Source organism: Lontra canadensis, unplaced genomic scaffold (genome assembly GCF_010015895.1).
Source record: "Lontra canadensis isolate GAN:19392208 unplaced genomic scaffold, GSC_riverotter_1.0 scaffold92, whole genome shotgun sequence".
Taxonomy (NCBI): Eukaryota; Metazoa; Chordata; class Mammalia; order Carnivora; family Mustelidae; genus Lontra; species Lontra canadensis.
Window position 1 is genome coordinate 2,070,422 of NW_022631086.1, and position 15,351 is coordinate 2,085,772.

At 37.3% G+C, this 15,351-nt stretch overlaps 1 protein-coding gene across 2 annotated transcripts in view; it reads right to left on the reverse strand.

Moving 5' to 3' along the window:
• Positions 1–15,351, reverse strand: part of SYNE1 (spectrin repeat containing nuclear envelope protein 1) — a 451,046-nt gene that overhangs the window by 311,828 nt on the left and 123,867 nt on the right. For both annotated transcript variants that reach the window (XM_032836376.1, XM_032836375.1), the window contains exons 10-13: positions 13,300–13,350; positions 10,650–10,757; positions 7,394–7,531; positions 6,069–6,233 (exon numbers count right to left, since the gene is read on the reverse strand). In XM_032836376.1, the coding sequence (XP_032692267.1) occupies positions 6,069–6,233; positions 7,394–7,531; positions 10,650–10,757; positions 13,300–13,350 (462 nt within the window). The remainder of the gene's footprint in view (positions 1–6,068; positions 6,234–7,393; positions 7,532–10,649; positions 10,758–13,299; positions 13,351–15,351) is intronic.

The window sequence follows — 15,351 nt, forward strand, 5'->3', positions numbered from 1 at the left end:
AGACTGGCTCCCTGGCTTCTACCCTCTATTACTAACCCAGTCTCTATTCTCACATAACAGACAGAGTGATACCATCATTCTTCTGTAAGAAAGTAGATGGGAAAAGACAGTTATGACAGGGAAAATCAACAGTGCCAAAAGCACAATTAAGGAAAGTAAGGAAGTGCAAAGAAACAATATTGAGGAGAAAATAGGGGCTTAACTACATGGAAAAGATTACCAAAGAATATTTTGAACAATTTTATGCCAATGATTTTGAAAACTTAGTCAAATGGACAATTTCCCAGTAAGTATGAATCTGTATTACTGACCCACTTAAAATTCTGAATATTTCTCATCAATTTCCCAGTAAGTATGAATATGTATTACTGACCCACTTAAAATTCTGAATATTTCTCATCATTTTTAGGGGCTGAGAATACAACAGGAAAAGAAACAAACAATAATTCTTGCCCTTATGGAGTTGATACTAGAGTATAGGAAATCAAGCAGTAAATGAGATACATAATTAAAATAGTGGTTGAGAATGCAGATAAATGCCAAAGAGAATAATCAAGCAGGGAAGAGGGAAAAGGAGTGGTAGTTTCAAAGGGGTGGATGAAAAAATGCTAAGAGTTGACTTTTCAGTAAAGGCCCAAAGGAAATGAGGAAGAATGTACTGAGATTAATCAATGAGAGAATGTTTCAGGCTGAGGACAGAGAACATTCCAGAAAAATGGCAAGGGCAAAGGGGTTCAGATGGGAATGTGCTTGTCTGTTTGATAACATCTTTTCAGCAAGGTTTCAGGGACAACCTTAGTTAAAACTACAATACCCTTAATACTCTTTGTCCTTTGACTTTCTAACCTAATACATGATTTATTTATTACTTAGTTACATTTAGTATTTCTTATCCACCTCCTCCCATTAGAAGGGAAATTACATGAGTGTAGGAATTTTTCTGTTTTTCTTCGGGTGCATCACAAATGCCGAGAACATAACTGTGCAGATAGAGAATATGCAGTAAATATTGTGGAAAGACCACGAAACATTAGAAGCATAGCCAGAAGTGTAGAAAGAAAATGAGGAAACCAAATGAAGAAAGTGGTTCAAGTTGGGGCGCCTGGGTGGCTCAGTGGGTTAAGCCTCTGCCTTCAGCTCAGGTATTGATCCCAGGGTCCTGGGATCGAGTCCCACAAGGAGCTCTCTGCTCAGCAGGGAGCCTGCTTCCCCCTCCCTCTCTGTCTGCCTCTCTGCCTGCTTCTGATCTGTCAAATAAATAAATAAAATCTGGGAAAATAAAAAGAAAGTGGTTCAAGGATAAGGAAATAACTATGTGAAATGCTTTTGATAGGCGAGGTAGGATGAGAACTGAGAATTGAGCACTGAGTGAGGAAGAAGGATGACTTTCATGAACCTGGCCTGAACAGCATGGCAAGAGAAAGCTCGACTGGAATGGGTTCTCCAAAGAACTGGAGAAGAGAATTCTGAAACCTAAATGAGCACAGGGAATTCTTTCAAAGAGCCTCATTGAAAAAGGAGGAGGGAGAATGTACAGTAACCAGAGGGGAAGGGAGGGTTAAAAAAGACAGGTTCTATTTTTTAAATTTTGTTGATTCTTTTTAAAGGAGTCTTTAAGATAAGAGGATTAACAGCATATACTTTACGTGGGTGGGGAAAAAAAATCCATCAGAGAGAGGGAAAAAATTTTAAAAAAGGCAAGAACTGGAGGAATTGTTTACTGGAGGAAAGCAGGGAGGATGGGAGCTCATACACATGTGGAGGGGCTGGTCTCAGTTTGGAGCCCAGATGGTTCATCCCTAGTAACAGAAGTGAAGACTGAGTATTTGGGCACAGATGCACGTAGGTGGGTTGATGTGGTCGTGGGAGCCTGCGGAAATTCTTTTTTGATTGCTTCTATTTTCTCAGAGAAATAGGAAGCAGTGTCACCAGCGGAGAGTAAGGATATGGGAGGAGGTGTGGGAGATTTGAAGAGGAAAGATGGAACAGTTGTCCCCAAAATAAAGAGGCGATGGAGTCGGGAAATGCCTCTGGAGTGCCAGGCAGCATTAGGGACCCAGCTGGGTTAGTCATCGTGCCTGGGGGTGTGTTTCTCTGCAGCCACACGCAGCTACATATGGTGTGGGGGGGCACTAGGCAGTGAGTGGGCTATAACCAGGGTTGTTTTTTAACCAGGCCCACAGGACAAAGGAAACTTGGCCAAGACAACTAGTGTGTGTATAAGTGATGACCTTTACTGATTCAGCACTGAATTTAAGTAGAAGACCAAGGGAAAGGATGACAGGAAGAGGGGGAGAGGCAGTAAAAATCATGGATTATAGGGCATAGAGTCCATGCAATTTAGAGTTGGGGCAAAGTTGGTTAGACAGGGAGATAGGTGCTTGAAAATGAGCTTGTGTGTCGGGAGAGTGGTTTCAGTTACTGGTGATGACAAGCTACGGACTATGCCTATATCTTGAAGGGCTAGAATAGGGTGTAGGATGGGATCCCTGGAAGACAAGAGACCAAGAAACTAAAAGGCCGGGTTATTGGTAGGATCATCTGTGGGTTACTGAAGTTATTAAGAATTATGGCATGCATCGTCATGCAAGAAATAAAATCTTCAAAACAGGAGGAGAAGTGATCTAGGTAGGGCTGATGACTACAGTAGGGATGGGTAGTAGGTGGTAGAGTTTGATGGCTATTTTTATGATTCCTTATGACTGAAAGCCTTGTCCAAAGCAATATTATTACTAAAAATTAGGAATTTTAATTGCTCTACATGTATTATGCGATAGCTTTGTGGACACGGTTTAAGTTTAGTGTTTAAAAGAATCTGGATTAGGGATGTCGAGGTGGCTCAGTCGGTTAAGTATCTGCCTTTGGCTCAGGTCATGATCCCAGAGTCCTGTCCAGGTACAGGAACCAAGTCACACACCAGCTTCCCTGCTCAGCAGGGAGCCTACTTCTCTTCTGCCTGCCATTCCCTCTGCTTTTGCTCCCTCTCTCTCTCTCTGACAAATAAACAAATTAACAAAAGCTTTAAAATAAATAAATAAAACAATCTCGATTATCAGCTATGTGGCTTTGGGTAAGGCACTTAACCTCCCTTAGCCTAACAATTAATCATTTGCAAAATAAGGATAATACTACCTGTCTCATATCTTACATGTCAAGTGCTTAGCAAAATTAAGTACTTAAGACAGAAATGTGGCTAAATGCTCAATCACAGTTAGCTATAACTCTATTTCTTACCTTCCTAGATAACTAAGCCTAAGGGCATCTGGAAAACAGAAAAGCTAGCAAAGGTGTATCTTGCTTTTCAGAATAATATGACTCTATATACATGCAAGTTATTAAAAAAATAACTTTGGTAAAACCATTTATAAAATGACCTCTTTGCAAAAAAACATTTAAAAAATTATCTGAATCCAGTTTTCCAACAGTTATTATGTATTCAGCAATGAACAACTGTCCTGTGATATATATATATATATATACATATATATATATGTGATATAAATATATATATATTTAAAAGATGTTAGTAATGCAGAAAAACAAAAATTCTAGATCCTGATAGCATATCTAAGTTTTCATGGCAAAGCTGTTATTGCTTATAGACTGCGATAGGAAGATAATATTCTAAAACCTTCTTGCTTATGTATTGATGCGTCCTATATTGTGCTTTTTGATATATATATTGCATTTACAAATGAGCTCAATATACCAGCAAAAAGTAGTAATACCAAATTGATGGGCTGATTTTTCTACTATTGAAGGGGCCTAGAATTTTAGTTATTTCAACAATGATTCAAATTTCCCACATCAACAAAGCTGATCTTACTCTAGCCACCTAATAAATATATTTTAAGAAAGAGAGAATTGATGTTCTAACTGACAATGACATTGTTTTATGACTCTACGACTTTAAGGACCTGTGTTCAGACCTAGTACAAGTCCCTCCCTCAGTAAGAAGATCATTCTGGAGTTCTGCCTGGTACCTAGTCTTCGTCCTTACCTGCCTCTGCTTGCTTCCTGTTGTCTCTTTGCTGCATTCCCCAGCTCTGATTTTTATTCTCAGATAAGCATCTCCTCAAATTCCTCCCACTCCCCTTTTCTCTACTCCATTTCTTTTCTTGTTTTTATGGCTGTTTACTGCACTTTGGCAAAAGGATGGTTCTCGCTGCACACTTGGTGGTTGGCACAGGGTTTCTCTCTCAAGGGAGCCAGAAGGGTCGTGAGGAGCCTGGAGTCATAGAATCACTGAGAGATACACTGGCATCATGTATGCATCCAACTTAAAACTCACTCCTGAGCAGGGATTGTGCAGCCCAGAGTGCGTGGCGAATTAACATTTCTGCTGACTCTTATCACCTAGTAAATAGCACAGCTAATATCGTTGGGCATTTTCTCGAAGGTGGAGCATTCAAGTCAGACTTACGTATGTTATGCAAACAACAAATACATGCTGTGTCTCAAACTTCTAGATTGGAGGCACCCCCCCACACCCCCTGCAGTTCCTCTGGAGCATAAAACCAGCACACAGTAGACCCTTGGTGTGTATTTCCTAAATTAACACATTTAACCCATAATCAAAGCATACTCTACATTTGATTTTAAATCCTAAGGTGACTTCTTTTGTGTGAAATATTCATATTGGTTAAACATCATTTCAGTTGATACATGATGCATTACATGGTATTTAGGATGAATTGTAATTTGTTAAAGTGGTATCATTTGTGTAACACTGTTTCAGAATTTCCCTCTATTTTTAATATCCTGGGAACCTCAATATGGACACAGCCTAGGCTTTTCTGATTCTAAGAAGCCTCAATCCTGGTTCAGTCCCAGAAAAACTCTTGGGACTTGATCTCTTATCTTCCTTCTCCATAGACAGTACAGACTAGCAGGCCTGGATTTTACGTGTGTGTATCTCTACCCATGGAACAGATCCCAAATGGTGTTCTTACCCGATTCTAAGGAGTTTTCTGTGTGTTTTGTGCGTGTTGATGGTGGCAGGAAAGGGAAAGGCTAAGAGATAATCAGCAAAACTTAAAGTGTCTGGAGGTACTGATTATAACTGAAGAGAGGCCAAGAATCCACACAGGAAGGGCCCCAGTTGTGCAGGAACAAAATCTTCCTGTGTCCCTCTTGTTTGGTGGCTGAGTCCGGATTGAGTGAACCGAGTTGAGAGGGCCAGGAGTTGAAACTGCAGGACACCAATGTATCTCTACATTTCTGGTTCCAAAAATAAGGTCCGAGAGGGGCATGGGACAAAACCTGTCATGAATTTGCTTTATAGTTTGGTCTAGAATATATAACAGTCTATTCCCTTGAAGCAGTGTTAAAAATGTTAATATTTTGGCAGAAAATATAAACGAGCTATAAATTGCCCCTGTGTGGTCATCTCTGCTTGGCTGTTTTCCACATATATAGTAATTCCCACCATGACACAGTAAATGTGGTTCACAAATTCAATTGCACAAAATGCAGGATTGAGTTTAATTTGATGTTGATGAAAAATAGCATTTTTAAGTTAGGTCTGTACTATGACAGAACACAAAGAGGAAGGATGCTAGAATTTACACTAAGCACAACTGACTTGGCAGTAAGCTGAAACATTTATAAATAACTAAAAAGTCATCAAGGCCTCATCCCACCACTTCCTTAAATCACCACTGTCCTTCAACCCCCTGCCCCACTACAGCACAGGACTTAAGAACTTGTCAACTTGGTTTGCCTTTCTTTGAGAATGGAGACAGGCATGAGGTTTTCAGCCGAAGGCCAACCACATTATGTTATAAATGTGTATGGCCTGTGGGCTTATCTTTTGAAAAATAACATACAGCAATAGCAATAACAAAGATAACCACAGTTGAAAAAATACCACGGAGCTACTGGAAAATACCTCAGAAAATGAATGTACGGGGACTGTCAGCCACAAGCATGGGTGAGGCAAGTTCCGCATCTCTGAAGCAGTATGAGCGATGCTTGAGAGGCCCGTGTCCATGGAAGGTCTAAAGAGCCACATCCCCAGATCACACTAGGACTGCTGTGCCAGAAGATTTCCCCACCAGAATTTTTACCTTGTGTTGCTCACGTTTCCGTTGTATTGTGTTGGCCGTTTCCTCATGGACCTGCTGAATGGTAATTTCCTCTCTCAAGGCCACCTCTGCTCTGTATAACCAAGCACCTATGGTGCCCAGAGGTGCAGGGAGAGATTTATCAAGCTGTATATGCCAATCAAAGAGCTGAAATACAAAAGGAGAAACACATAATTACCTTTAATACAGAAGACAATTCCTAAAACTCGCCCAAATAATTCCCAAGGCCCACATAACGGTTTGAGTTAATAATTTCAGGTTAACTTCATAAAAATCAAGGAAGACGATATCTGTGTTCTGAATTTGATACTTTGAGAATGAGGAGAAAATTATAGTTACGAGAAAGTTTTGAGGAAACTTAAAATACATCTGAGACATGGAAGGACATTATTGAGAGCTTAAACAATTTTCTTCTTAGAGGAAGAGCATGAAACCCTTGCTGAGTTTCAATTTGGTTTTCACTGAAAGGGAAGGGACTGGGTTTGCTGAAATGCTCAAGGATATAGCTATTATATGCTAGCTGATGTGTGTCCTTTAAAATCTGCCACATGAGGACAGGTCCAGAAAGTCATCTCTGGAGGAAGTAGAATATTCAGGATTGCTTCTATGATAGTATAATTTCTAACTATTTCTTAATTTCTACCACTTTATACAATTCTCAAGCAGTGTTTTCTGACTTATTGGAATGTCAGGTGGGAGAGGTTGAGGTGCTTAGTTCGAACTAACCTAGTCTCTGGTAGAGTTTGTGGGAAAAGGATTAGATTATAAAATAAAAAGATAACAGGGAAGTCCAAGGCAAATATTCTGATTAGTGATAGGAGTTTCAGAGGTTTTGAAATCTTGGCCTTTAAGTTTGCAGAATATTAACATGAACGTTATTGAGCAGTTCTTCTTCAGGTTCATGAAGGACTGGATAAGAAGATTTGCTTAAATTAAAGGCTGTAAAAATGACTGTGCATATAGGCGGATGACCGACTGTTGGTGAAACCTGGTTATAGACTTTAGAGAAATTGTCGAGGCTCCATTCTCGGGAGACTCATCTCTTCTAAATGTCCCAGAATTGAGTCTTTCAGGATTTCCATCCATCATCTACTCAACGGGGAAACTATGTACAAGGCAGGCAAAGCAGAAGAGTTGTTAAGCCGAGTACTTCTACTAACTTAGAGGAAAACTCCCATAGGTAAGCCTTTCCTGTCTTGGATAGAGGCTGTAGGACCAGATGAAATATTGCTCTGTAGAAAAACATGATGGAAAATGTACTTGACTGTTACGTCAGCCTTCATGAAATTAATCTCAAGAGAACTTACCCTGGAGGACACTCTGTCCCAGGATTGTTTTACCAACGCTTGGTCAAGTGACAGTTTACCGTCTCTATGTACAGGTTGTATTAAATGTTCAATCTGTTTCCTTTTTAATTCATATTGAACTCTGAAGTGCTTAAATGACTAAAAGAGGAAAAAGAGCAACAACATGGAAATGAGTCAAAAACAGCAAATGCAAAGGAAACCACATTTCCTAAATAACAGTCCTTTATAGTGGGAAAACACTCAATATATGATGTTGACATAATGATGACAGTCATGATACTGATAGCAGTTACTGTTCCCTAAGCCCAATGATGAGCTTGGTCCCATGCTAATTCCTCTCTACACATCATTCCTCGGGCTCTCTCCATAACCCTACAACACTGACGTACTCTATTTTTATTACCACAGGAAGCCCAGAGGTAACTTGGGAAGAACGAGTGGCAGAGACAGGACTAAAATGTAAGATTTCTCATTTCTAGGTAAATGATCTATGTGCCAGTCCATGCACATCAAGAAATAATAGTAAATAGGAATATAAACCTATGATAAGAATCAAAATAGTTGCTTTACTTCTAAGTACCAAATAATTTAGGTTAGAAATTATATATATCCAAATTATGCTGGTTTAAAGATAACTAAATTTGTATTTAAGTAAGCCGGGGTAAAGAGGTTTACTTAAGGGACCTCAATTATAGAATAATATTTTGATTTAACTTTATGGCATTAATTAATTATTGTATCATTCCCTTTATCATCATGTTAAACATAAATCTGTAATATGTAGACTTAACCATATGTCTGATACTAACCTTAACAACTACTGACTTTAAAGTTCTACATTTCCTATTAAATTAACACATCCTAAAACAAATCTCCAAGTCCAAATATGAATTGAAAATGTCACTAAAACATGCAATTATGTTAAAGAACATGAGAATGTCCCTACAGAATCTAGCCGGTAACACATTTGAAAGAATTTCTGAATAAACAAACATGTAAGTTCACAAGAAGAACACTGGGGGGAGACGGTGAGTAAATATTTTACCACAACTTTTCTTCCACTGCCTCTAACTTAATATAATTTAAAAATACCAAAAACATAAAATCGATCTTCAGTTTTGTTCCACAGAATTCTATGCATGAAAAAACAGGATAATGAACTATTGACTGATAAGTGAGAACAGAAAATGCTGATTATGTAAGAAACGCACCAATGACGAAAATGTTTCCTGTGTTCAGATTTCAGATGGTCCCGAAATCTTTTTTAAAAGACAGCTGATCATCTTTGGCCTGAAAGGAGTGTTTCTCTTTCATACTTTTCTAATCCTCTGTTTTCCCTTTATACAAACATCTGTATAACAGGTAACTTCATAATTTGGACTTGATTTTTTTTTATAATTTATGCCCAAACTAAAACTCACCAAAGGTCTAATAAATATAGTCACATTTGTTCTTGTATTTCTATTCTCCATTTACTGGTTTAATCATTTTTTCATGAAGTTCATCCAGAAAATATTATATTTGAGAAAAAAAGATTACACTGAGTGTCAAAGCAATTATGTACGCACGTACACATTGCTTTGTCGTGTTCAACAAATATAATATTGGTGGCATCATCCATCTAAATTCGGGCCACTTTATAGATATTATTACATAAAATCCACACATTAATGCCAACAGCTAAATCCTTTCTCATCTGCCATGCTGAGTCTCATATCACCACCCGCTTTTATGTAGCAAGACCGATTAAAATATAATGTAGACTAGAATATATTACAGTTTGGCCGCTGAAATGCAATGCTATTGTAACTAGAAGGAAAACGCCAATGCTGCATGCAATAAATCACAATTTCATGGGAAAACCTAAGATTTTGTGTCTGAGAAGTGAAAATTGAAAGCCAAAATCCAAGTAATGGCGGTGTAAGGAAACTGGGGGAACTACAGCAGCAACAACCCTGGCCTCAATTTGAGAGCAACAGTGTTGAACCAGGCAGGTGGCAACAGAAACGGATCCCATGATAGGCCCAGCCCAAACAGTCATGTTGCGAGACCTTATTAAACATGGCTTATTCTATAGTAGTTTTCTGTTTGCACTTAAGTCATTTTTTGGTGGAATTTTTTGTTATATGACATCTACAAGATCATGAGCTGTAGAAAAGCAATGACTAGACGTTTACGTTTGGGGTCATCTATAAGACTCCGAGTTCCAGAAAAGTCATGAACCCTCAGAGCTCTAAGTACAGGATGGACACACACAATTTAAAACTACGAATTCTGGGACGCCTGGGTGGCTCAGTTGGTTAAGCGGCTGCCTTCGGCTCGGGTCATGATCCCAGCGTCCTGGGATCCAGTCCCACATCGGGCTCCTTGCTCGGCGGGGAGCCTGCTTCTCCCTCTGCCTCTGCCTGCCTCTCTGTCTGCCTGTGCTTGCTCACTCTCTCTCCCTCTGTCTCTGACAAATAAATAAATAAAATCTTTTAAAAAAAAAACAAACTACGAATTCTACCTCTCGGGATATACCCAGAGGAAATGAAAAGAAGATACTGAAGAGACACCTGCACTCCCTTGCTTACTGCAGCATTAATCACAATAGCCAAGCCATGGAAGGAACCTGAGTGCCCTTTAATGGATGAATGATAGGGGATGTTATAGACCAATCGATCCATCTATAAATGTCATGAGAAAGAAGGACATCCTGCTATTTGTAACAACACAGGTGGACCTTGAGGACATTATGCTAAGTGAGATAAAGCAGACAAAGAAAGACAATAATTTGTGGTATCATTTACATGTGAAAAAAACCAAACTCATAAAAACAAAGAAAATGGTGATTACCAAGGGTGGTGGGGAGATAGGAAAGAAGTTATTTAAGTGTTCAAACTTGCAACGAGTAGTAAGTAAGTCCTAGAGTGAATGTAGATAACAATATTGTATTATATTCATCAAACTTGATAAAAGACTAGAATTTAATTATCCCAACCACAAAAAAGAAATACTTAAGCGGTGTGACAGAGGTGCTAATTATCTCTACGATGGCAATCATATTATAATAGAATGTCTTAAACTTTTTTAAAACTACCTATTTACACAGAAACACAATTATTAAATTACATGCAAACTTAAGATAACACATAATATTTCTTTAAAGGTTTTTCTCATTAATATCATTTAAAAGATTGGACATGGATTAAATGACATATATTAATATTACTCATAAAAAGGAATTTAAGAAATTGAAATCTTTTTCATACATTACCTGATATTTATCTTGCAAATTTGATTCCGTCATCTGTGCCCTTGTCAAATCTCTTTCAAACTGTTCTATCCAAACTTTTGTTTCCTTCAAAATTAGCCTGTCTTCTCTCTAGAAACCAGCAGACATCACAATTTCATTAGTAACCATGTACTGATTTAATTACTTAATACCTGGCTGACTGTAGAATGCACTGAGTATTTAATAACTTCCAACTGTCTCTGAAAAATATTCTCTCTCCTCTCCCTCACCTCTTTTGGAGAGTAAGAGGCAAAAGTTAATTCTAGAAAAATAGCTTAATTATCTTGCTAAATACTGAAATGATCTACCTCCATATTTTTTTTCAAGAAACAGTATCCAATTAAGAAAATGTGCTCAAGAGGAAATGTCCTAAATACAAAAATACTCAGAAAGAGCAATGGCCTATGAAAACATAGGCCAAGGGGTGCTTCTCAACCCAAGGTCATTTGTACCCCAGAGGACTATTCCAGATGAGAAAAATTTTGACTGAACCCAAGGAATTAAAGTCAGAGTAACACTGTGGACTAGTATTATTTTAAAATACTATTCAGTATTTTAAGCTCTACGATGACAGAAAATATTTATTTTGTTCAATATGGTACTACTAGACCCTGGTAACACAGCACCTAAAGAATATCTGCCAAAATATTTCCTGAATGAATGCATCCAGGCTACCACACACATCTCAAACATGAAAAAAAAAAAAAAAACCTCCTCAGAGATTTATATCATTATTTCCACAAATAATAACAAGCCATTCTAGCACTGATTTAGCGAAAATACCTTAATTTTTCACAAGGTTTCTTATCTGGTAAGAATGTCAAAGTAATCAAAAACACATTTAACATGGTTCTTGGCACTTACAAATAGCTTCCAACTACAGCATCTCACTCAATCACAGCCCTGTGACACAGACGAGGTGACTGATGACAGGTTAAGTGGCAGAGGAGATAGAGTGCTGGCCATGGAGGTGGGCAAAGCTGGTCCAAATTCTGGTTCTGACAAATATCAACTCTGACTTTGGACACATCTTTTTTTTTTTTTTTTTTTAAATCCTCTCTACTGTTGTGCTGTCATCTGAGTAGACATCACACACTGCTTCCCCAGTTTGGGAGAAAATTCATGATAACCTGGGCAGCACACCAAGCACAGAGACTCGCCCACAGGGCGGTCATGATGCACGCCTTCTCTCAGTTTTGTCTGCCCAGTCTCACTCAATATACAATGGTAGAATAAATGATTGGTAATATAGATAAGTAGAGAAAGAAATGGAACAGGAACCCAAAACTCCAAAGCTTTAGCTTTTTCTAAGATGGCTCCTCTTCATGAGCAGATAAATGTGATAAAGGTTCACTGGTTGACCATCATGCCCATAAAAGCACAAATGACACATTCTTAGGCGCTCAGAGGAACTAAATGCTCTTGGTTTACCTCCAAGGTATCGGAAGCTAATGTGACCACTAAGTGGGGGGAACACCATCAGCGTGAGCATGGGACCTCACTATGAGCCTCCAGGGACCTGTTTCTCACCAAGTGAAATTATTTCACAAAAGTCATCTGAGAGAAAGAATTATGTTCTTAAAATAACTTCAATAGAGTTCATCTAGTAAATGACTTTTCCACTGGTGGGGCAGTGTCAGGCAAATTGCAATAAGGTAAGAAGCATATAGCTATTTATACACTCAACATTCTCCTTTTAAGAGGAGATACTGTACAAACAATATTTAGATACCCAGAGAGCATTTAGTCTGTGGTTTTTCTTCAACTGTTAACTTTCATATGCATTCAAAGACCTGGGGGTCTATTTGCTACAGAAGACCACCTAAACTCCAGGCAGCTAAATGGCCAATATTCTCATGACTTTTTTCTCTTTCTCTCTTTTTCATGCAAACATACACACAGGCATCTTTACATGTTCTGTAGTAGGTTTATATGTACATCAACTCATGATTCACGGAGCATGAAATAAAAATTAATTTAATATTTGATATAAAATTACTTTTAACTGTTATTCCAATGTTGGCATAAAGCCTACTCTGTTGAGAGATCATTAACCTCAGGCCTAGATGGAACATAAAGAAAGATGGAAAAAGTACAGGATAACATGGAATTGGGAAAGATATCATTAATTTCACAAGTATATTGAGCACTTACCACACGTCATGAACTTTGCTAAATAAACTATATTACCAAATATTGAGCAGGAGACGTGATACAACTCAGAATACAAGCTAGATGAATACTTACCTTTTTCCAAATAACTATTTCCTGCTTAATATTTTAATATATAAAAATAAATCTTTAGCTTTATTTTTTATTTCTACTGTCACATACAAAGAAACCATAGTTATTATAAATTTTTCCTTTTATTCATGCTATTGTGTTATTAAAAAGAAATTAATTGATGCTATCTTATAATTAAAGGTTAGCCCACGGGAGTGACTGAGACTATAACTAACATTCAATAACACGTATGTTATTTATTCCATTAGAAAGGAAAAGGAAATGACAGAATTAATACATTAAAAGAAATGTGTAGATAAAGAAAAATACATGCAAAGGAATGGCAAATAAGCTATGGAACATAGGATGCTTGAAAGAGGTCACTGATTCAAGATTATTTAAATCTTACCTTAAAAATTTGGATAGAATTTGCAAAAGATGGAAAACCTGGAAGTATTTCCTAACAATATGAAAAGATAATATATAGAAAAATAATATAAATCAGGGACAAAAGTTATACAGGAAACAAGAAAAAAAAAAAAACAATGGAGAGACAACTGTCCATAACTAAATAGATGGTAATTTTACGGGTATGGTAACTTTAAGAGCTTTTTGGAACTTTTCAAAGCATCAAAATGTGCAAATCCAATAAGGCAATGTAATACTCTAGCATTTGGTGTTTTGTTTTAATTTTTGGCAATATTTACATTTCACAAATACTTATAGATTGAAATAGTAACCATTTTAAATGGTGAACTATGTAGAGGGAGGTTCTTTTCTCTTAAATATACTCCTAATATGCATCTCTTACCCCTATACCAATCAAGATGGTGCAGTGCTGAGAGCAGTCAGCAGTATTTGTTGCAGGAGAAGGAATGAGTGAATAAATAACTTAAAGTTGAATAGCTCAGAGAGATGAACTAATGTGCATATTTTATTTATTTATGATTGAGTGCTAGAACACCTTTAGGGAAAAAGTTGATCAGTTTTATCAGTTGGAGTAAGAAAGGCATAGCAATGTCTATTTCCAATAGGAAAATCAGATTTAAAAAATTTATCTATAAAATATCTAATTTAAATACTCATAATGAGGACACAGCAATCAAACTCACCAAAAATGGAAGCCTAGGAGACACGTTGTTGCCTAGCTTTTTTAAAAGTGAATTAAAAGAACTATTCCCTGAGACTTGATTAGACAAATATTAAGTATTTTGAAATGATGGCATCAATAGCCCTAAGGGGTGTAGTCTATAAAATCTTAAAAAGTTTCACTAGATAAAATTAGATGGCCATTTAGCTGCATTAAGCAAATGAAAAGTATATAAAATACATAAAATTCCTTTTTTCTTATTGAAAATATTCATTTTTAGATGCATATGCCCTATGTTATAAATGCCACACAAAAAGGGGCAAAGCTTATGTTTTCTTAAAATTAATTTTTGAAATAACCCTGAAGAAATTATATGTACTCTTTTTTCAGGAAGGGATAGAGGGAACGTTTTAAAGGAATAATCAGAATTTATTTTCTAGATAATCGAAATTAATCTCTTCATAATAAAGCCTCTTTAGTAAAGCATATTAACAAGCTTATGCCAGGAATGTGTGTCTTTCAAATCCTGAGGAGTTTTGGCATTTGATTCTTGCTCATGAACATTAACAAAAGCACCTCCTTTTGTTTCTCAGACACTGCTAGTCACAGAGTTTACTCATCTGAGGAGACGATTAATGTCAGAGAAATTAAAAGAGTACAAACGCAGAAGCTTGATCAGAAATAAACCCAACTGGGAAACAAAAGGACTTAGATATGAAAATCACATGGAAAGCTGACTTTGTCTAGGCTGTGTGGAGTAAGTCTAATATGCTTTCTAATAGAGTTTCTTATTCACACAGCAGTACCCACACTGGATTATATTCTCAAAACCCAGAAAGCCCCGAATGACACCAAAGCACCTGCATCAATCTATGCTAGGATTTGTATAGAAAGTCTGCTTTTGCCTCCTGTGATGCTTCTCAGAAACATTTGCTTTGCTAACTACGGAGAAGTTACTTGGGTGGTCAACGTTTGCACCTGATTCTTGTCAAGGAACAAAACAGGTTTCCTGAATGATAGTTTAAAAAAAAAATAAACATGGTTCTATCAAATGCCAAATTAACATCATCCAAGCAAACTAGGAAACACCAGTTTTGCTTAATTTCTATGAAGTCACAGATTTCTATTACTGCAAAACCTTTGCCTATTTGAAAATCTGGGGTTATGAACCCTTGGCTTTTTCCTTTTGTAGACCTGTTTCTAAGTCTTGTTTGGAAGCCAAGTTAAGTTTTTCAGGGTTTTGTGTGTGTGTGGGTGGGTGTGTTTCTCTTCATTATAATCTCAAACTGCTTTAAAAACTCTAGTTAGAGACCTGAGCAGTGAAGTCAGACAGATATTTTTTTTAACATAGCTTGAAAATTCCATTTCTTT